Here is a 24,077-nt window from a genome sequence, read left to right as displayed (position 1 = left end):
TATTTGTAGTGTTACCATTTTCCACTTTGAGGTCATTGGGAAAAGGGTGGGGGCTCTTGTGGGGGTTTTGATGTTCCATTTCACTGTCTTGAGTGGCGGAAGATACAAGTCGGAAAATGGGCGCCAGGGGAATTTATTTGCAAGTGGTCATAAGTCAATTATCATGCTATCTTTTACCCCTGTAATCACATTTCCCCTATTTTATTATCCTTATCTTGATTACATCATTTGCAATTTCTTCAGCCACCTTTGTCTCTTTTTTACGCTTTTCCAACGTAGTTCTTCAAGCAAACCTTTTATGTACGACAGCCGAATGAACAAATGATGCTTGTCTTTTTGGGAAAAATTGGTTGAAAGTTTTCACAGGAAATGCGTAGAAATAGATGAAATTGGTTGTTTACTTTTATGGACAAAATGTAAACATATGTTTACATGCTTACTTTTTGTTACCGTAAACATCATAAAACTGAGCAAATTATATCAATCAATGCTGGTTATCTCTTCAAAACTTACAGTTATTCTTTTGAAATTTTGAGGTCGATATTTTGCTGCAATCTCTTTATTCAGTTTTCAAAATAGAAACTATCCTCAACAGCAAAGCAAATTTCACAACCCAATATTGCTCTATCAGAATTTTCTTCTAGAAACCAGCATTTTTATTGCTTATTATTACCAGGTAGGCGTACCATTTTATTATCCACAAACAATCTTACAAATGCTACGAGAATAAACAAATGGGAAAACCCAATGGCCTTTAGTAGTTGAAATGTTTTTCTTTTCAGCAATTTCCACAAATCAGGTTAAGCAATTAACCCCGCAGGAAAAAAGGAGGGCAGAAATCACTTCAAAAGAGGAGCCGCTACCGAAATACACACCCCCGTTGACAAAATAATCCAGTATGCGGAAATCAATTGGTAAGATTACTACTTATAACCACTTTGAAAACAACAACAATAACAACAGCCTTTAAACATTGCTTTTCTTATTTGTTTTGCTAACTTTCACTGCATTAATCCCATCAGAAAAGGCAGTAGTAAGCAAAAAGCTAGCTGCACGCAACCACCGAAATGGTTGGAAAATTGAGGATATCGAGGAAAAAATTGATCCTTGAACGAAATGTAAACAATAAATAATTGATTGTATCCTCGGTTTGTTGGTTTGTTTATAAACAGTGATATCAGGATACTTTCCCAACTATCAACTGAGAGACAGGAAAGAACCGGGGAGGGATAGGGGAGACTGGAGACGAGGGTGTATGGGTGGGGGTGGGGGTGGAGTTCAGGGGGGGGGGGGGGGGTGGTAAAACTATAGATGTAAAGTACACCATTTCATTTTTTAAATTTCATACATGTGTGGCGTGTCTATTTAGTGGAAAGAAAGGAAATAAGCATCGCCTCCATTCCACTCTTTATCAATATTTGTTTTCCTCCCCCGCTTTTGTAATAACAACAACAACAATTTATTAACTCAGCCTCCCTATCGCTTCCTAGCTCATAATTGACAGCAGTCCTGTTTGTCACACCAGGTTATAACTACCACGAACCTCCTCGTCCTCCCCTAGTAATAAACACTAGTTATAACTGTACCAGTTATAACCACTAACTAGAATTGGTTCACGCGCTTTAATGTCGACACACCTGAGCTGACAGGGCAATCAACAGCTATTTTTCGAATAACCATTTCTTCAATATTATTTCAAACGCCAACTTTGAGCTAAACTTCAAAGCTGTTTCGCCCAAAATCCTCAGGCTTCAAAAAACTGTCACTGATTTTTGAACATTCGATGTCTGTTCTTTGAAATAATCAGATGACGTAGATATATTATATTCTTTTATATTATTGGAATTTGACAGACACAGATAAATGGCAGAAGCCCAGAGGTAAGTGACTTCGATGTTCTTAAGCTCAATAAGCTAAACTGCCGCAAATATTGGAGGATAATAAAAACTAAAACTACAATTCCCAGCTGCACAATTTTTTTGTGGCGGGACCAATTTTGTTTCTAGAGAGAAAAAATGAATGACGAGCTTTTAAAGCTGAGAGAAAAAATGAATGACGAGCTTTTAAAGCTGAGCGCAAAATAAGATGATATATATATATATATATATATATATATATATATATATATAATGGTTATGTATTTTTTCAGAAATGTTTAATTGTTAGCCATTCAAATCCGAATATTTCATAGTAATTGCAGTTTATAGTGTGTTCCAGTGCCCCAATTAGTTATTTTGATGCCAAATTTCGATCACTCGCTAAGATCTTGTTTAATTCACATCAATGCAAACATCTTGCAAGATCAAATATATCTTTAAATTATTCTGCCATGTTACATGTCAAAACACTGGAAAGGCCAAAAATAGTAGATTTTGCATTGCATCTATCGAGTTTCAATTCACTGAGAGCCCAAAATTTTTTTAAAAATATCTTTTGCGAAGCTGTTGATATCTTTTTTATTACTTCCTAATTTAGAATTTATTAGAAGGTTGAGAGAGAACAACCTAATGTAAATTGTACATAAAATAAGATTGACATAGAACGAAAAGAAGCTTTACTTGTTCAACGTATATTCAGTTAGAGAAACGAAGCCTTGAGGAACAAGAATGAACGTGAAAACGGGTTATAAGAGATGCCCAAGTTCGAGAGCTTAAGACCAGTTGGTGTAAATGGGTGGCACACTAGGTTAGCAAGTAAGAGATGCTGATTCGAATCCAGTACTGGTCCATTTTCACAGTAGTTGCGCCTGAATAGACCCCTTAACAGAATTTAGTTTCTAAAACTGGATGGCATATTTGTTGTAACACGATCTTTGAGATAAAAACAAAAAATCAGTTGGATAATAATGCGGAAAATCAAAAAAACTTAAGAGATGACTTCACTGCATTCAATTAATTTTTCGCCTAGATTTTTTTTGGTCGGGGTGCTTTGAATAGTCATTTAAGACAAGAAGTCAAAACCTCAAGTCTTTTATAAATTTTAATATTTATTTAATGAAACACATAATTTGTCAAACTCTAGAAGTCTGTGTTTTGTGTTGTATCATGAAGCTTTCTTAAATGTGTGCCCTTATAGTTTGAATTAGTAAAGAATCAACATTTGAATTAAGATACGAAAGAGGCAACTCGATTTAAAAGTCTGATTTGCTTTTGCCAGAGGTTTTTCTGTAAAAAATAATTTTTATAACATAGTGACGAGCAGAAATTTAATAAATTTGCATTGAAACCATTTAATTTATTCACCTTGCCATAGGCCTATCAATCTTTTTGTTCACAATTTGGCCACTAACAAAGATCGTCCTTGAAAAAATTTCTTCAAAACTTTGCGGTGGTTGCTTAAATATTACACCGTTGTCTTTTCTTTTTCTTTGTTATACTTATATCTGATCAATTGCAAACAAATGTAATGAACAAGATTGCTCTTCATTCGGGAATGTTAGGGGAAATTTCGCAGAAAACGATCCTAGCAGCAGTTTAGGACTTTCTAAACTGAAAAACATTTAGGCAAGTTTTTTCGCGAAAAAATTAATCATATCAGATCTTACTTCAAGCAGGAAGAACAATACTTTTTTACAGGATACACTTTTATCTCGAAAAGATCTGATAGAACAAATTATTGGATAACTGTTCATTGGAAAACTACTACATACTGAAATCACCTAGCACCAATGCATATATTTTGACCATAAATATGTTTCTAGTTCGCAAAATGATTTTCATCACTAAAGCTTCTGTTTTTATAGGATGGGCAAAAACAGATTTTTTAATGTGAACTGCACTACATTTGAACCTCAAGTTTATCAATCCTTAACCGGGTCACCCGAGCTCTATTGTATTGTTGTTCATTCACATCAGCATGTCTCATTACTCTATTTATTTTTCGGCTGCTTTTGTTGATATCTTAGCAAAAAAAAATTGTTTTCCATAGTCGAAATTTTGACTATGTTTGATAACATTTGATAAACAATTTGCGCACGTAATGCTGCCGTTTAAGATCTCAAAAGATAAACGTTCTTTTACTCAATTTTTCTAATAAACTTAGTTTTTCCTATAGCAGGAATTTTTTCAAATTAAACCTAAAGAAAATTATGAAAATCTTAATAATTGTTTTAGAAACTGCAAAACTCTATTGGATATAACAGGCCCAAACTTTACCAGTGGTTACTAATTTAATGAGTGTAGACTGATGAAATCTCCAGCGATAAACAGTTTGATCTGACGTTTGATGGAAACCTACTCGGAAAAATTAGGAATCATTGGAACGTTTCCAAAAGTTATCTATATTTTCTATACTATAATTTTTACGCCATTAGTTTGGTAAAAAAATACTTCAATGCTATAAATCGCCAGTCATTCAGCTGTTTTTCCTATATTCTCTGTTTCTCCCTACTTTCTATTGTAAATATAAGGCTGAAAGTTAAAAATAGGTGTTCAAAAATCAAGTTTCTGATAAATAAAGTTTTTAAATCTTGCAATTGATGTAATATGGACTGTTATGCCACTTGGTACTTGAGAAACTTGATCAATTTTTGTCTAATTTGGTTTTAGTTAGGTTTTTCCCCAGAAACTTTCTAGGGAAGTCACGAAGAGAGCAGGAAAAATTTAGAGAGCAGAAAGTAAGCCTTTCATTCTGAATCTCAACACTTGTTACTACAGAATGTGATTCTTTGGGAAACAATAATTCAAAAACTACAATGGAGACAAATAAGAAGATATTTATCAATTTTTTGGTAAGCTGAGTATTTTTTACGTAGAGCATTGATAGTCAGCACTTTAATAATTTTGCAGAATTCAAGACACTTTTTTTTACTTATTTTCCGCATTTTGTAAAACCTTTTTTCTTTATACTTTTTATGTGAAGTAATTTTTCAATCATGATTTGGGTCTTTCCCTTTACAACTACCAGCTTAATAGGCATATCTAGCGTAACCCCCATTATCATAAATATGTAAAACAGCCATTACTGATGGGAGGGGGCAAAATTTTGTGGAAGCTATACTGGTAAAGACCCTATCGTTTGTCAAATCTTGTCTATATTTCTGTTACCCTCGCTAATCTAAATTATCAATCAACTTTTCCTCGTTAAAAAATAGTCCAGCAATTTGCAACAGAGTCACTTCTGCTCTCGTCTTGTCTGAATTGGCTTGAAGTGAACAATTTTCGTATTTTTACTTCAAGTTCAACGCCTGCAGTTTGCTTCAAAAGTCAATAATTTAATTTCTGATCAGGGTGCGTAGTTTGCTCGGAGGGAGGAAAAGGGGAAAGGAAAATGGAGAGGGTAAAAAGTAGGGCGAATTCTATACCATCACTTTACAATCTAATTACACCGAGAACAAGTGCTGATAGCGCACTTAATAGCTATCACTCTAACTCCTCAACCCAACCACCCCCACATCCCCACCCCACCTCCCCACCCCCACCTCCCAACCAACACCTCCGCACCTCCCGCCCCTCTCTAAAAATACAAAACTACCCCCTCTTATTTCCCCGAATTCAATCACGCTTTTCCCAAAATTATAACCACCCTTCCTCCCCTAGTCGGGACTAGAACCTTCGAACGTTCAGTTGTCCCATTATTGTAATTGAGCCATAAAAATATCATATTTTTGCGGGTTGGGTCGGGCAGTTGAAGGGCACAGAAGAAGGAGGGGAAGGGTAGTGGTGGGGGGTTTAGAGGGTAGAGGTCTGGAGTTGAGCTAAAATGGGAGATAATCTACTATCGTCAGCACTTGCAGCAGTAGTGGCCTTAGTTAAAATACCTAGTTATAACTTATAACTGTGTGGTGGTCATTTTTCATAAGGAATTCACTCCATACTCCCAAAGCAGACAAATATGACCATAATTAGACAAGTGACGTGAACCAATTTGTCACGTGATCATTCACGCTTTCTTTACCACATCAATGATATACATTTTCCCAACTTTAGTATAGTTAGTCCCCACCCCCTTTTTTACCCCTCAAGGGGAGTTTTCACGCCTCGCTAATTTGATCTAGACAGCGGGAAAAATTGTTGCCTTCCCATAAGTAGTTCACTCTTTATTTTAAATCAAGTTGAAAAATTATTTTTTTTCTACCCCTCGGGCAAATTTTGCACCCGAAAAAAAATTGCCCAAACTGTCCATCCGACTATTCAATTTTATTACGTTTGAATATTTCTCTGTAATGGCGCATCAAAAAGAAAAGTTGTTTGTTGTTGTTTTTTTTTCGGCTAGTTTGAACTTAATTTTTCATCTTAGCAATGATGAACAGAACTCTTTGATTGTGTAACATCACAGAGTGTCTGTTTATTTGTTTACTTTTCTTCCATTGTTTTCTTTTTTACTTTCTCCCAATTTTTGTTTACTCGGCTAAAATGCGAGGGAGATTCACAATATCATTCTCACAAAATCAACAAAAGTTATTCCAAAAAAGTGAACAATCGACTCGCAGCAACCTTGAAAACGTGACCTTTGTTTCCAAGGCCCAATTTTGAAGGCCAACCAGGGGGATAATTTGGAAAATTGGGGTAAGTTTTTCACGATCTGTTCCACCGGCAAATACACCATATTTGTGCATCACAAACAACGCCCAGACTTTGCTGATTAAAAGTGTAACAATAAACCCGCCCCTGTTTTCTGATAAAGACTCTTTTTTCTACAGCGTTTTTCGTAAGACTTTCTGTAAAGCTCTTTCGAAACGGTTTGGAAGCGGGCTAGATTTGTTGAGTTTATTGTCCCTGCATAAATTAGCTGAGAATTTTTTAAAACTCTTTTAACGGCTTATTCCTAATATATGGCTTGTTTTTAGTGGCTAGTTCTCAGTATAGATTTAAATGGTGTTTTGATAAAATGTATAATACATAAAAGCCGCTAGGATATAAATCGATTTAAACTTTAAGACCAAAATCAGCAAAGTTTATAAGCTGAATAATTGCTAATCAGATATATGAACCCAGTTTCTAATTTTCTTAAAATTGAGAACGGATATTTTTTGGAAAATCTTGCCTCCGTTTGATAACTACAAATTGCATGTGTGTATTAGTGCGTGTGTGTATATGTGAGAGTGCGTCAAGTGATTGTATGTGTGTCTTTGAATGTGTATGTATTTGTGCGTGTTCGGGTGTGCGTGCGATAGAGAGAACATGTTAGCGTGTGTTTGTGTCTGTTAGTAAGTGTATGTACATGAGTGGATGTGTGTGTGTGTGTTTGTGTGTGTGTGTGTGTGTGTGTGTGTGTGTGTGTGTTCGTGAGTGTGTGTCTGTGTGTGTGTGCGTGTGTGTGTTTGTCTGTGTGTGTATCTGTTTATGTGTGATTGTGCTTTCGTGAGAATGCGTCGTGTGAGTGTATTTCTGTATGTATATATGGGTGTGTGTATGTGTGTTAATCAGCGTATCTAAGTGTGTGTGTGTGTGTGTGTGTGTGTGTGTGTGTGCATATGTGTTTGTGTTTGAATGTGTGTGTGCGTGTGCGTGCGTGCGTGTGTGTGTGTATGTTTGTGTGAATGTTTGCGTGTATGTGTTTAAATGTGTGTGTAAGCGTGTGTGTGAGTGCATGTGTTAATATGTGCATCTTTGTGAGTGTTTGTGTGTATGTATTTACGTGTATGCGTGTGTGGAGAAGATAGGTAGAAGCGATGCTAGCCAAACACAACCCTTGGCGATATGTTGAAGAAAAGTATCTGAGAAAAGCTCCACAAATTCTCCGAGTTCGTTTTAATTACAATTTATGTATGTTGTTTTATATCTCTAAAACCGTTGAGGTCTGCCATTATAAAGAGTATCTCCTGTTTAACTTAAAATAACTTTTCCCAAAAAACACGGTAATAGCGGAAAACCAGAAAAAGTTTAAATCAAGCAAGAACTCTCTCAAGTTTAATTCTCAGGCGTTAGCAAAATTTGTGTTTGAAATTTATAGGTGTGTTAATTCGGCAAACTTAAACAAAGTGAACAAAAAAAAACTTTTTTCGTTACAACTCGGTATTGAAACCGCTAGAGCAATAAGCAATGCACTAAAGCCTGAAATATGTTCAATTGTGCCTTTGTGCACTGCCAATTGAGCGCTGTAACTCATTTATTTAATATGTGAAACTAAGAAACAAGCAGATTAAAAAGAACAGCAAAAAGCAAATTCAAAAAATAATCATTTAATTCTTTAAAAACATTTGACTCCAAAATCATGGAAAACTTGATCTACCAACTGAAATCAATAAGTAGATTTTTCATCAAATGGAAACGGATGAGTCCTGTAAAAATCCTACAACAACAAAAGACCCACAAAATGCTCTAAAATTCTTTGCTTTTTAAATTTTTTTAAGAGTCAAAACGAACTTTAACCGACTTAAAATCTAGATTGGCTTCCATGAAACTCTATAGGAAACCGATTGGACCTGTCATTAGTATGCTCTGCTTTAAATTGTTCTTTTCTGTCATTAACGTACAAAAACGCAAAAAAGCGAAAGTATTGCAAAAAGAGAGGAAAATCGACTGATTACAATTCGAAAATTGCGACTTTCACAAAACACCGAGTACTCAAAAACTAGCCCTGCTGCTGTCGTTTGTCTATTACATATATTCCGAATATTGTATTCATAGATACGTGGACTAAAAAGAAGTCAACATAATCAAAGAATGATGTATTTTGCATAATTATCGAGTAATGATAGCAGAAAACCGGCAGAAGTTTAATTCAAGAACTCTGTCAAAGTTAACTTTTAGGAGTTCAAAAAATGTGTTTGCAGTTGATAGGTGTAATAATCAAAAATTTTTTACAAAATGGACTATAAAGCTTCTTTCGTTACATATTTGATGAAAAGAAGGCTAAATTTTCCAAAATTTAGCAAAAATTTTAGCCATAAATAGGATCAAGCAGTTCAACAACGCTATTATGTTTTCAGATGTATAAACCAACAATACTATTGTTACAAATTTTTACATACTTTTGACAAAATTGGAAAAAAAATAAATACAAATGCCGAAAAAGTGAAAAACAAAAATCAGTTATACGTTCTACGTTCAAAAAACTTTAAATCTCGGTGATAATTCCGTAAACAAAGTAAATCAAAAAGTCTTTTTAGTTATATTTTCTGCGCTGGACGGGCTTTCTAATGATACCACTCACAATCCTCTCCAATGAATATATCGATCGGCCAAAAATGACAGAACAGGAAAACCGTTTGAGTATATTTTTAGTTCCTCCCCCACCAAGGTCGGTCGGAACAAAGAAGAGCTTTTTCTTTAATTTTGAGTGCAAGCTTGCACTCTTTTTGAAGTAGTTGGCTTCATAAAATTTAGAAACTTATGAACTGCGCCCGTAATTTGGGTCGCAAGTGATATAAATCTTAAAGTACCGCGATGTTTTCTAGGATTACAAGACAGAAAAACCTCTTCTCAAATGTCTAAGAGGCAGTATTGCAAATATAGAAAAAGTTCTGATGCGTAACTTTTGTTTGTGATACCGCTAGTTTGGAAAAATGTGTGTAAAAAATTGAATCAGCTAATTTACAATACCATACCATGCTCTATACGCCCCACCTACACACCCATTGCTTTGTTTTTGTTTTGTTGCTGTGTTGTGTATTGTTTTTAACAGGTCAGTAGAGATATAAAATCATTAAATTGCCCTATATGGATGAATAATCCATTTCACTTTATTAGCATTCTAGACTGAACATAATTTCCGCCCCACTGATCAAATTATTTTTTCACGTTTCACGCTTTCACATTCCGAGCGCACTGCTCAATTTCCATATGGCGAAACGGATAGCAGAAATCTCACGAAATCGAATATTTTCTTAATCGATTTTATGCTGTAAACTCTTTTTTCGTCTAATGTGAGATTATTTTGCGCACTCTTTTTTTTGAATTGCTTTGATAATTTTGGGTAGATAATTGCAGAATTTGGAAATTACTGAAAATTGCTATGCTGTAAAAAATACAATTAATTTTGAACCGAAAAACTACAATAGTCAGATACTAATTATTTATAATGCGTTCAGAACCTTTAATTAATTCAAAAACTTTTGATAATTAACTCAACTTTCGAAAATTAAGTTAAATACGGCCGATTATCACAATATATATTAGAAAATTTTATACTTTTAAAATAGTATGAAAAATTATAGAAATTATTTGACCTCTTATTTCTTAGTAGGCGGATAAGCATACATAATATACATTATCTTGTTCATAGTAATGAAAACATTTTTTTTAAAACAACAACAGCACAAATTGTCCATTTTGGTACCATAACTTTGTTCATTTGAAACCAAAATGTGATAATAAAAACAACCTTAATTGGCCAGAAGCTTGCAAAATTTGCTAAATATCCGTCACAATTCGGCTAAAGAGTTTAATATTGACAGTCAAAAACAATTTTATTTGCAATTTCATTCAAGACATGAGTTAAATAATTCAAATATTTGTTTCGACTAAGTTAAATTCGGTTATTAGGAGCTATCAAAATTGACTAACCGCCTTCTTTTTGCATCAAATGAATTGTTTTCCAACCTAACACCTAAAAACATAAAGACATCACCGGTTTAAAACCTTCCCTTTTCACAATGCTAGTCTTTTTAGTACCGAATTGAGCCACTCTATCGCACTATAACAATTCCCTTTTAAACCCCATCCCTCCGCCCCCACCCCATTATAAACCCCACCCCACCTAAGCTCAAATCCCTAACATGTCTATCTTTTTGTATTAACGTCGAACGCTTAACGACAGCCCAGTTCACGAATTATTCAATAAAAATTTAATAATTTTAGTGATTTGCTTTTATAACTGAAATGGTTTTAAAATGTAGATTGAAAGCGCCTCCCATTTGACCATTTAGTTCTAATATCGATTTTTTATAAAATAAGTCGAACAAATGTGTGAAACTGGTTCTGGTTTTAATTCCTCTTGAGTTATTGATTTTCTACGAATATTATACTGTTATTGCTGTACTATATATATGTTATTTTGTACATCACATCGTTTTAAGGTTGGTACAGATTTTTGTGATGAATTATGGAATGCTTTTACGGATCGAGAACAGTTGGCACATCTTTATTTCCTCCCCAGCACTTTCGCTGATGAAGATTTTTTCTAGTTTTTACACTGCAATTGTAGAAGAATATTGTCTGCAATTGTCATCATCTATTTTTCACTCCGGGAATCTGGGGAAAAATAAGGCATGAGCTGAAAATGGGTTGATTGCTGAGGACATTTGGAGCAAACACCTCTCGTTTTTTTTGAGCGGAACGAGCTGAAAAATGTGTGATTAACGCATTTTGCGGAAAAAATAGCGTTTGAAATGGGCCGATTGAGTCGAGCTCAAATTAGAATAAGGAATATTACAGACTAGCGCAACTGCCATATTGGGAAGACCATTTCGGTCATTTTCATCCATCGTTTACCACCAAGATTATCTTGAAACATGGAAAATTGTCTTAAAATGAGAAATATGAATGCAAAAGAATTGATTGAAAATTGCTTCAATTCTGGTCACCAAATTCCAGAAATTTGCCATTTTGGCCCTTTTGTGGAACTTGGCAAGTATATTTGTCCCTCAGATTGGGTACTATAAAACTATATTATTCCTCAGTTTTCAATCTTCTTGTTTCACACTCTTCGTCTCTTAGAATCCACAAATAAGAGGGTAACTCTTGTTTGTTTAGGTTCTACTTCTTTTCACTCATTTAACCCCTTATCATTTAACCCGATTTATTCACCCCTCTAACATTTAACCTCTCTATCACTTCACCCCTCTATCATTTCATCCCGCCAATTAGCAGTAGACATTAAAGACATGTTTTGTCATAATTAAGCGGATAAATTAATTCCACGTTCGGTTGTGATAGTTTCATATCAAGTCCCATGGGCCGCTGAGACATAGCCAGGGCCCGCGAGGCATGGCCAAATGATTATGTTGCTATGATGAGTTTAATAATCTTTATTTTACAGAAAGATTAAAACCGGAATGAAATGATAGAGGGGTTAAAAGATAGAGGAGTTATATGATACAGTGGTGATTAAATCGGGGTTAAATGATAGGGGGTTAAATGAATAGGGTTGAAAAAGTGGGACACCGTTTGTTTACGTAGGTACTAAACTGACTTCGAAGACACTTTGAAAGCAACAAAGTAAGCCAAGAGTACCGGCATCTTCAGACTACATAGTGCACACTTATACAAACTATATTATGAACTATTCCTTGTACGTTATGCATCTGATTATATAATATATAATTAGTAAAAAGAACAACCACTCGCCAATAATTTAAATATTAATTTTTTTTATGTTCTAGATTTGATAATCGGTTAAATTACAATTTTTCAAAAAACAGCTCATCTATAAAACTTAGACGAAACTGCTAATTTTTTCAGATACAATTCAAATCAGATAAGCTTGCAAAGATGGCAAAATAAATCAGTATATGCTAAAGTATACTGGGAGTGTATTTGGTGGAAAATGAGTAATTGTTTTATTTGTTTCTGAAAAACCCTGTGTACAAAAACTTAATAATTGTTCAAACACCCGCTGTATGACAAGTGATCAGTAATTGTTTTCAGTTCTTCGTCAGCGGTCTAAACTCAAAGACTCAAGTTTTGTTTTTTTCTAATTTTTTAGAAGTCTTATATATTATTTTAAGGAAAATAGTGTGTCAATTAAAGTTTTAAAAAAAATTTATCGTGAAAAACATTCCTGGTTTGATTAATTTGTAGTATTCCTCAAAGCTAAAAGAAATGAATTACACTTTTATTCAAAGTCGCAGTTCGTATTGTGCCGACAAATGCAACTAGATGTGAAGATGGATTACTGCCGCTATAACACAAAAGCAACTACAAATTTATAAACTAGGTTTACCCAAAGAAGCCCACATGTTAAATTTTGGAATCTGTTGACAAAGTTTGTCACCATATTCCACAAAATATGCCAATTTGTGTTAAACTTGTTCGATTTCCAATTGGTAGGGGTACTGCTCTGTAATGTATTGAAATTGAACATAGCCTGCAAATTTAAGACCTTGATTTGATTTGACGTGTACTTGAAATGGAATTGAGATTAATATCGATATAATTGGAGCAAATATATCATAAAAAATTATTAGATTGTTATTGCTTTACTATATATATGTTATTTTGTACATCACATCGCTTTAAGGTTGGTACAGTTTTTTGTGATGAATTATGGAATGCTTTTACGGATCGAGAACAGTTGGCACATCCTTATTTCCTCCCCAGCACTTTCGCTGATGAAGATTTTTTCTAGTTTTTACACTGCAATTGTAGAAGAATATTGTCTGCAATTGTCATCATCTATTTTTCACTCCGGGAATCTGGGGAAAAATAAGGCATGAGCTGAAAATGGGTTGATTGCTGAGGACATTTGGAGCAAACACCTCTCGTTTTTTTTGAGCGGAACGAGCTGAAAAATGTGTGATTAACGCATTTTGCGGAAAAAATAGCGTTTGAAATGGGCCGATTGAGTCGAGCTCAAATTAGAATAAGGAATATTACAGACTAGCGCAACTGCCATATTGGGAAGACCATTTCGGTCATTTTCATCCATCGTTTACCACCAAGATTATCTTGAAACATGGAAAATTGTCTTAAAATGAGAAATATGAATGCAAAAGAATTGATTGAAAATTGCTTCAATTCTGGTCACCAAATTCCAGAAATTTGCCATTTTGGCCCTTTTGTGGAACTTGGCAAGTATATTTGTCCCTCAGATTGGGTACTATAAAACTATATTATTCCTCAGTTTTCAATCTTCTTGTTTCACACTCTTCGTCTCTTAGAATCCACAAATAAGAGGGTAACTCTTGTTTGTTTAGGTTCTACTTCTTTTCACTCATTTAACCCCTTATCATTTAACCCCGATTTATTCACCCCTCTAACATTTAACCTCTCTATCACTTCACCCCTCTATCATTTCATCTCGCCAATTAGCAATCGACATTAAAGACATCTTTTGTCATAATTAAGCTGATAAATTAGTTCCACGTTCGTTTGTGATAGTTTCATATCAAATCCCATGGGCCGCTGAGATATAGCCAGGGCCCGCGAGGCATGGCCAAATGATTATGTTGCTATGAGGAGTTTAATAATCTTTATTTTACAGAAAGATTAAAACCGGGGTGAAATGATAGAGGGGTTAAAAGATAGAGGAGTTGAATGATACAGGGGTGATTAAATCGGGGTTAAATGATAGTGGGTCAAATGAATAGGGTTGAAAAAGCGGGACACCGTTTGTTTACGTAGGTACTAAACTGACTTCGAAGACACTTTGAAAGCAACAAAGTAAGCCAAGAGTACCGGCATCTTCAGACTACATAGTGCACACTTATACAAACTATATTATGAACTATTCCTTGTACCTTATGCATCTGATTATATAATATATAATTAGTAAAAAGAACAACCACTCGCCAATAATTTAAATATTAATTTTTTTTAATGTTCTAGATTTGATAATCGGTTAAATTACAATTTTTCAAAAAACAGCTCATCTATAAAACTTAGACGAAACTGCTAATTTTTTCAGATACAATTCAAATCAGATAAGCTTGCAAAGATGGCAAAATAAATCAGTATATGCTAAAGTATACTGGGAGTGTATTTGGTGGAAAATGAGTAATTGTTTTATTTGTTTCTGAAAAACCCTGTGTACAAAACTTAGTAATTGTTCAAACACCCGCTGTATGACAAGTGATCAGTAATTGTTTTCAGTTCTTCGTCAGCGGTCTAAACTCAAAGACTCAAGTTTTGTTTTTCTCTAATTTTTTAGAAGTCTTATATATTAATTTAAGGAAAGTAGTGAGTCAATTAAAGTTTTTAAAAAAAAATTATCGTGAAAAACATTCCTGGTTTGATTAATTTGTAGTATTTCTCAAAGCTAAAATAAATGAATTACACTTTTATTCAAAATCGCAGTTCGTATTGTGCCGGCAAATACAACTAGATGTGAAGATGGATTACTGTCGCTATAACACAAAAGCAACTACAAATTTATAAACTAGGTTTACCCAAAGAAGCCCACATGTTAAACTTTGGAATCTGGTGACAAAGTTTGTCACCATATTCCACAAAATATGCCAATTTGTGTTAAACTTGTTTGATTTCCAATTGGTAGGGGTACTGGTCTGTAATGTATTGAAATTGAACATAGCCTGCGAATTTAAGACCTTGATTTGATTTGACGTGTATTTGAAATGGGAATTGAGATTAATGTCGATATAATTAGAGCAAATATATCATAAAAAATTATTAGATTAAATTGCAGCTAATAATGAAGATCATCTGATAAACATCAAACTTTTGCAACATTTTTTCGCGAAACTGTTTCTAACCAAGTTTTAATCCTATTTCTGTATCTTAGTTTTGTTCATATATTGAGCTAATTTGTAGGTATACCAATACACAACACGAGCCCCGCTTCGTTTTCAAATAAAATCATCATTTTCGACCAGCATTATTGATGTGCTTTTTTGTTGATCTCAAAATCAAAAGAAGGCTCCAGCTCTTACCATTTTTATTTGTTCACCCCGCCGCCTAAATTCTGAAACAAATTACAACGCTCAATGCCTTTTCAAAAATCTATCATTATTTTTGTGGCTGAGCATTGTTAAAGCGGAGCGGGCGGGCTGGCGGGTGGACAAGAAATTGGGGGAGGGTTCGGGGAGGGGTCAAAATTGAAGAAAAGCGTGCTCAATGGTCAACGGACAATTTTGAAAATTGATTTGGGATTTTTTTGTTTTCTCTTTAAGATGTTACATAGTGCGCTTTGGGGCTTTTGAAATTAGTTGAAAATTAAATCAGTAAGCAATTTGTCCTTTTTGAGACTTGTTTGATCGCAAATTGAACAATAAAGAGTGTGGTGGTTATTGCTTTGAGGCCGTTTCTTTTTATTGTTAATCAATTCGCCGCTTATGGATAAATTGATGGGAATTTTGAGCTATTTTAAACTCAATTTGTGATTTTTTTTACCCGTCACAAAGCAATATTTTTTTTTCTAATACTGCTTCAATATACTGTCGTCATGTTCTGTTTAAATTCAACGACTACCAATTGAGTTCAAATGAAACGAACTAATCTTCCAATTAATTTACACGGACAATTTTCGATGGAATGAAAATAATTTACAAGGTATTCGGTTATTTTCCTACTTTTACATGTTACAATATTTTACAATTTTTCTGTTTCGATTTCATAGCCGAAAGGTAAACTTGTTATTCATTTCTTTCACCCATTTTTTTTATCATAAGTCCTAATCTTATCAATGTCCTAACCCTCCATTTGGGGGTTTCGAACTTTATACCAGTTCTTTTTCGGTCGATAGATATCTTTTGCGGTGAGAAATAAATGTGGAACTATCAGAAAATCATTGACAAACTAAATCGATTGTAGAACAAAAATTTTCAATTTTTGATTTCTCTAGGAGACATTGAGGTCCACTGTTCGCCAAAACAATTTCAATATAAGGTAATATAGGTAGTTGTAAAGGTAGTTGTAAAGTTTAATATAGGTAGTTACAACTTAATATAGGTAGTTGTAAAGTTTAGAAAGAATTTATATATTTGAATTGAAACAAATAAAAATTAAGGAACGGCTCAAACCGAATGAAATTGATTCCCTGATTATTCCAACCATCCATGCAATTGGGTTGACATTATTTGTACCTCGTCACTTTTTATGTCAAGTCAGCTCTGGCCGATCAATTTCATCAGCGGAGAGACAAAAAAGTGGTAGCATTGAAAAACTCTTGAAATAAAGAACCGCAGGTTGAAGAGACTTCTAAAAATCTGAACAGATTTCAAAATATATCGTGACGTTGCTACTGCATTTCTAAACACATAAATCACATTTCTTGAGGGCAGAGCTGAAAAGTTAAGCTCGGTCCAGTTTGAAGCATAGCAACATTTTCTCTTTTTCTTACGTTTTTGATCAAAATTCTGGGAGCTCGAGGGTTTTTTTAACAGTGGGAGAGATCGTTTTAATAATAAAAATTGACCAAGAAATATTGTTTCAGTTTTTCAGTTTTCAAACCATTTGCGTGCTGTTCTTCTTTATTACGGTACATTGAGTGAAATTTTGCAGCTGTTTTGTGATGCTATATAATATATCAAGCGCTAAGTTTCTTCAAAAAAATTGTAAGAAAGAAGTAAGATTTGGGAGCATTTTTTCAACTTGACTTGCCTCGGATAATTTTTCATGTTTTTTAAAATTATATCTATTTATCTTTGTAATTTATCTGATATCTGGATTTTTCAATTATCTTTCAGCTCATATTAATAACATTAAACTTTTTACTACAAAAAATCTGTGAAACTTTCATTTTCTGTCTTCATCTTAGTAAATTGACATCAGCTGATTGCAAAACTGACCAATTGTGTTTTTTGTGGTTTCACGAATCATTTTTGGTTCCCGGAGGAATGTTTTTCGCTTACTGAGCTTGTTTTAATTTGCATGTTGCTATGAATTATATTGATCAGGTTGTTTATTTAGAGCACACTTTTTTGCTTCCATATTTTGGATTATTGAATAGCATAGTTTCCGTATGTTTTTTTCAAAAAATGTGTTCAAGCCGTCTATCGTGGATGAGTCATACCACGTTGCGATAAAAAGACAAACTTAAGGCGAGAGGCGACAAATTTTTAAACCAGTCAAAAACTGTTCACGCTTCAAATAAAAAGTGATTGTTATTACTGTTTTTCTACTTCATTATTTTATTCTGTGTAATTTTTTGGGCGCCTTCTCAGGATTAGTTACTTTTTTAAAAATTCTTCAACACCTGATGAAAATATAACCAATTGAAACCGGTTTGTTAATTTTACACTCAATGACAAGGAGGCTCAGCTATATGCGATTAAACAAACTTTTCTGACCCAGCTCATTCTGACCCAGCTCATTGATTTGATTGTCTTCCAAACGAAAGACCAAGAGATAGAAAACATTCTAGGAATCAGATTATAGCGAAAAAAATCTTTAGATTTGAAAAAATGCTTTAAACTTCATAAAAAAATTAATTAAACAATGCTCGATTAGATGGTCCATGAGATATGCCATTGAAAAAACCAGGAGACAAGACGATGAAAAACCAAAAAAACGAAACATTGATTACGACCTGAATTCAGGTTAAAATTAAAAAAAAACAATTACTTGAGTCTAATTAGCATCGCAAAAAAACTAAATTGTACAAACTAACTTCAACTTCACATGACAAAATATGAGAAAAAGAAAAAATAGACGAAAAGAACATGAAGGCAAAAATTTTAAAAAATCTATTTAGTTTTCCAGAAAAATTTTAAAGTCATCGGAACATTTACTTATCAACCGACAATATTTAATAAATTCATTTGTAACCCCAGAAAAAGACAATTTGACTCCTCTTTGACTCCTCCTTTGAAGTCCATATTATGTCTTGCGACTAAAAAAAGAACAACAATTACTAAAAATAATGGAGAAATCCAATTGAAATTTGAAAAAAATGGGTGTCAGAGCCATTAGAATCCTAATCTATTAATCAAACTAAATTTAAATATACATTATTTGGTCTTCATTAAATGCCATTAAGACTTTTACTTAATTTGATATTGTGAGAGGACACCAATAATTACACTCAAAAATCTGCGGCAAAAGTTTCAAAATCATAAAAAACTTTTTTTAACAAGAAAAATATTATATTAAACAAAAAACCGCCAATTAAAAAACTATGAATTTCAGTTCAACGAAGAATATGCAACCGGCCATTGATGAACTTACAAAGAAGTTAACAGAAGTATGTATAGAAGAACTAAAACAGCCGGAAACGTCCAAAAAACAAAGATATTATTTGAGATTAATAACGAAAGTCATGGAAACAATTCGCTATGAAATCCATTTGTCATGAAAAAACATAAATGCTTTCTTTTTCACCTCCATAGGATATCGGAAGCTTAAATTATCCACAATACAGTACCTGCCTACACAAGAACGACAAATTAGGCAAACCTCAAAATATCAACAATGTTTTGCGAGAAGTTTGTTTCGAAACCGTTAAAACAAAAGCCTATTCAAGATATTTTCAATAACGCTTTTTTTTCAAATCTTTGGTGGGGATATGTGTTCTGTCATTAGCGTAAAATTGCGAAATTGCGACAAGACATTAAAAACAATGATTCAAAATATGAAAAATGGACAGTTGTACAAATTAAATACTGAAATCTGTTAGTCTCAAAGCCAGAAAGACATTTCCGAAAACATGACATGTCGTGAGAGCTAAACTTCAATTCGTAAGACCAATGTTGCGATCTCTCTGCTGGAGTTGAATTTCAGATTTTGAGAAATATGATTAAGAGAAATTAAGAAAAAAATTCCGCTATTTTTCATTTTGAAAACACTTTTTAAAGTCGTTAAAACAATAGGCTTTCAACTTCGGAAACTCATTAAATGAAATTTTCGCTGCAAAGAACGCCAATTGACCACGCCAATAGCGAGGCTAACTTCGAAGACTACGAAATGAAAACAAATAAAAAACATTTAAAAAAAGAATTTTACGAAAAAAAAGTGTTGAAGCCATACAAACATTGAGCTTCTCACCGAATGTTTGATATTTGTTCATTGTTGCATTTGCACGTCCGAAAAGATCTGTTGATAGCTTTTCAAAAAACAAAATCGGTTTGGTGCAATAGCATTTCTGTAACTCACTTAAAAACAACAAAAGTGGTTTTGCGATTTTAAATAAAATCGAAGAAACAATTAGTTTCCTTTACAATTTAAACCCACTTAAAGACAACAAAAAGTAGTTTTGCGGGTTTTAAATAAAATCGGAGAAACAATTAGTTTCCTTTACAATTTCAACCCACGAATGAACAACAATTAGCCTTGTTATTGCTATTGTCCTCTAGAATTAAGTAGTTGTTCCAATTGTTAGCAAAATACATCCAGCAAAATTAATTGATGAAATTGATGAAAGTAATTGATAATAATTATCGAGTTAAGGTGAAAAAAAACCGACAATTCCTTAATTCCCGAACATTTTTTTTCAGCAAAGGGAAGTAAAACTAGACATTGTTTGATTTTCAAAAGATTGCGTCAAAATTTTTTAGATTTGAACTTCAGGCTAATTTGAACAAAATGTTCTATAGAATTGCATTTTTGATGGACAAAATGCCGAACTTTTAATGTTTTTATCCAAATTGTTGGCACAATATTCGAATCAAATTGTTCAGCGGCTTCATTTTGTCTTTAAAATCAGAACCATTTAGACTTTTGTCAGTATTTTTTAACAAAATTTGGGCAAAAATACGGAAAATGTGAACAATAACAAGGAAAATCAGACAAATGTTCGCAAAACTTTAAACCTCAATAACTCCATGGAAAAAAGAATATTCACAAAAATCTTTTGAATTTTATACTCAACGCTGAACAGGCTTTCTAATGATACAACTCACAACTCTCTCCGATCAATATTTCGATCGGCCAAAATTGACCGAACAAAAGAAACCCCTTTGAGTATATAGTTTATCCCCCACCAAGGTTGGTCGGAACGATATTATTTTGACTGTTAATGTATGAAAACGTTACTTTTCAGAAGTGCCCACAAAATGTTGGTATTATTAGCAGCAGCAGTTTTTGGTCAATCTCGACTATGGTCCACCGCTGGCATAACATATTCCCCCCCAACATTTCTACCGGAACAGATTATTTTGATTTTTTGGCATCCTAAACCGCTAATTCTACTTAAACCACAGTAAATATGGCAACTTAATTATTTTGGCAACTCAAACCACAGTGAATGTTATTTAATACAAACTCCACAATACTTCAAACGGACATTAACAAACGTTAAAACTAATGAAGTCTTATAGCCTTTTCCGTTTGTACTAACTAGACTTCTGTGCGGTTAATCGACTCAGTTTTTAAGCTTAAACTCAGAAACTGCGTTAATTGGAACGAAACTGAAAGTCATCATTTTCTTCAGCATTACGGTTTATTTTCCTAAACTATGTCAACATAGTAATCAGATATTATTTTTCAACGATATTTTTCCTCATTAATTTTCAACGATACCTTTTTGTTACATTTCATGCAGCAACTTTCCCTGTAGATTAAAAATAGGTCAATGGGTTTATAAATTGGAATAAGAAAATAAATAAACTCTTTTGTCGCTTTGTTAAAAGAGCACTACTTTAATTTTACCCTTGGTGTGGGTTATGGTGTTGAGTAAAAAATTGGTCACTTTTTATAAAGCCCCAATTTTCAACAAATTATTTTTTGTGCTTTATTCGGGAATATAATTTTGTACATAATACAATACTACCGTTTATAATATGAACTGAAGCAATACATTACAAAATGTATTCACTATAGTTTTAATATTTTAGTTATTGCTGATTACCAATTTGAAATTAAAGAGTCAAGTTACTTTTTTCTCAGGTTTTACCTTAATTTTCGCTATTGAATTCTGCTCAGAAACGGTTTCAAGTTTCAACCGCGTCATTTTGTCTTGTTTGTCTGTGTTTACCCACCGGAAAATAAACAATTAGCTTATTTTCCCCACACAAGGTGAACCAAGTGAAAAAAGAGATTTTTTTGTGGTTCCAAAATGAAAGACTTTCTTAATTTACTTACGCGGTTTGTTGGAAACCTCACTGAAGGTAAGACTATAATGCGTTTTAATATGTCTTCTGTTTTTTTCGAGTATGAATTGTTTCGATCGTCCCCAAAGTGCGAAACGTCTCAGAAGAATCTTACATGATAGTGCTCTAGATATTTCACAAAAAACTGCATACGCATGCAAGATTCGTTGATGGCGATGCTAAATAGTCAGTACAGCTTTCATCAATTTATGAAACTGTGTTTTTCAGATCAATTAAACGCTGCTCTTGATTTTATTGAAATTTTGTCAGCCTTTAGTTTACAGCTATTAATATGATCTGATTAATCAAACATATTTTAAAAAAAATTACTTCACTTTTATAAAATTTTTTGGTTCATTTTTAAATTGTACGACTCAATAATCTTTCTTTTGCCATATTTGAAAACCTAATTTGTCATGCTAAATTGTATTGCAAGTCGTCTGATGACTTCAAAATAAAACGGTTGAGCTTTTGATTAAACTGAAAGATATTGGAATTTGGAAAACAAAATTCACAAATTTAATTGAAAAAAGCGTAACTGACTGTTTGCATTAATTCGATGTCTTCATCTTAAGATCATAGAGAATTAGATTTCATGAAATCAAGAAACGTTTAACAATTTCTCGCTAATAATTCAAACCATATATGACTTTTCGTTCCAAGATTTACTTTTTTTAATAGGAAAACTATTGAGATGAACTGCAGAAAAATTGAAAGCGCCTGCCAGAACTTTTCAATGTGTTTGTTTCGCTCAGTTATAACCCCCTTTTCTAAACTAATTAGTAGGCTACTACTTCTGCACACAAAAAGTGTTTAGCAAATGAAACAAGAGACTTCAAAAGCAATATGATTAGAGTAGAGAATGAAACGAACAGGATTGAAAATTTCCAAAAATGACGGTTTTTTGCGACATTTGTTACCATTTGCAAGATCTGGAACCTCCAGCATTATTCTATTAGCCCTTTAACTGCTAATATGTTTTCAAAACTTAATTTTTTGTCTCGCTTGAACATTAAAATTCTTAATGCGTTTTATACTTAAAGTGCAAGGGATTTCTACACAGTTCAGTTTATGAACTTTATATTTTCTTTTTCATTTTTTGCAGGAAAAAAGTTTTTAAAAAAATGAAAACTGCAAATTAAAACATTTCGATAAGTGATTTTTGAACTATAGCTGAGATAGGTCTCCTCAGACCAAAAGTTTTATGTATAAAACTCTCTTTAAATTTTTTAATCTTTAAATGATCATAATAATAAAACAAAGAATTTAATAGCAGCGCAATAAAAATTTCTAAGAAGATGAGCTCAGTTTTTGATCAAATCTTTAGTTAATAAGAATGCTCATATACAAAAGAACAATGCAAGAATGCCAACGAAATTTGAATCTAAGATGATCATTTTTCCCTGCTTACATAAGTTAATAACAATAAAGTTGTCAAAAAATCTCAAAATGATCATGAATTCTTAGCTTTGCGAGTTTGCATTTTGTTTCTTTTAATGGATGTCATAAATTCTCTTAGAGTTGATAGATTTAATGTGCATTTGTTAATTTTTATTCAATTAGCTGTCAGGTTAATTTTTACGCAAAGAAATGTGTTTTTCACTTACTTTTTTAGAGAACTTTGGGTTTCTACTGCGCTCACCTTTTTTTGCCTCATGGACAATTATAAATGTAAGAATAGGCATTCCGCTTTTCAGTCGAGCTAATATACCCTTCATTAATAAAGATGTAATAAAATCTCAAAATGATCATGAATTCTTAGCTTTGCGGGTTTGTTTTCTGTTTTTCTTGATTGATGTCATAAATTCCCTTAGAGTTGATGAGGATTAGCTAATTTTTTTCTGAATTAGCTGTCAGATATATTTTTTATCAAAAGAAATGTTTTTTTAATTTATTTTCTAGAGAATGTTGGGTTTCTGCTGCGCTCACCGCTTTAAAGCTCCATGGACAAATATAGATGTAAGAATATGCATTACGTTTTCGTTCAGTCTAACTAATGTACTCTTCATTAAGCGAGCAAAAAAACATCCACCAAAGTTAGATACAGGCGTTGCTTTAAAAAAACCTTTCTCATAGGGGGTGTTTTATCCATTGCAGCTGCATTTGATTGTTTCAGAAATTTTCATAGCCGTTTTGATTTTGAAATTTAAATTTTGTTCACTCAAATTTCTTTGTAGCATCTTCGAACAGAAAAACTTTTATAAGAAGCTCAATTAAAACTGACTGATATCTGTTTTTATAGCATAACGTTTTTTTTTGAATCTCTGTGCACTTCATCTTCGTCAATAGAGTGATAAGGTTTCTGAAGTGAAAAGAAAAAAAATAATCATCAAAAAATTTGACTTGCAGGAATCACAGTTGCAGAAAACAATAATGGTTTCTACTATCCACGAAGAAAAGAAACCGATTATTGCCTTGAGATTCTAAATTTTTGCGCTCCAAATTTTTTTATATGGTATGTTTGATGGATAGTAGATCATAACAAATTTCCCCA

The 24,077-nt window shown here is 33.2% G+C and overlaps 1 protein-coding gene across 9 annotated transcripts in view; it reads left to right on the top strand.

The window, feature by feature from the left end:
- Positions 1 to 827: 827 nt before the first annotated feature.
- The window catches only part of LOC142335911 (cGMP-dependent protein kinase 1-like), a 217,200-nt gene continuing 193,950 nt past the window's right edge, over positions 828 to 24,077 (top strand). Inside the window, exon 1 of one of the 9 annotated variants that reach the window (XM_075384281.1) lies at positions 828 to 914. In XM_075384281.1, coding sequence (XP_075240396.1) covers positions 899 to 914 — 16 coding nt within the window. In that variant the 5' untranslated portion in view covers positions 828 to 898. Of the gene's footprint in view, positions 915 to 1,414; positions 1,881 to 6,443; positions 6,507 to 10,329; positions 10,961 to 13,070; positions 13,123 to 16,085; positions 16,110 to 16,165; positions 16,184 to 21,307; positions 21,602 to 24,077 lie in introns of those variants that run through there. The other 8 variants (XM_075384288.1, XM_075384282.1, XM_075384293.1 and 5 more) reach the window with 8 other exon arrangements.

Source organism: Convolutriloba macropyga, chromosome 3 (genome assembly GCF_964194025.1).
Source record: "Convolutriloba macropyga chromosome 3, txConMacr16.3, whole genome shotgun sequence".
Taxonomy (NCBI): Eukaryota; Metazoa; Xenacoelomorpha; order Acoela; family Convolutidae; genus Convolutriloba; species Convolutriloba macropyga.
This window is presented reverse-complemented; position numbering and strand designations above follow the sequence as displayed.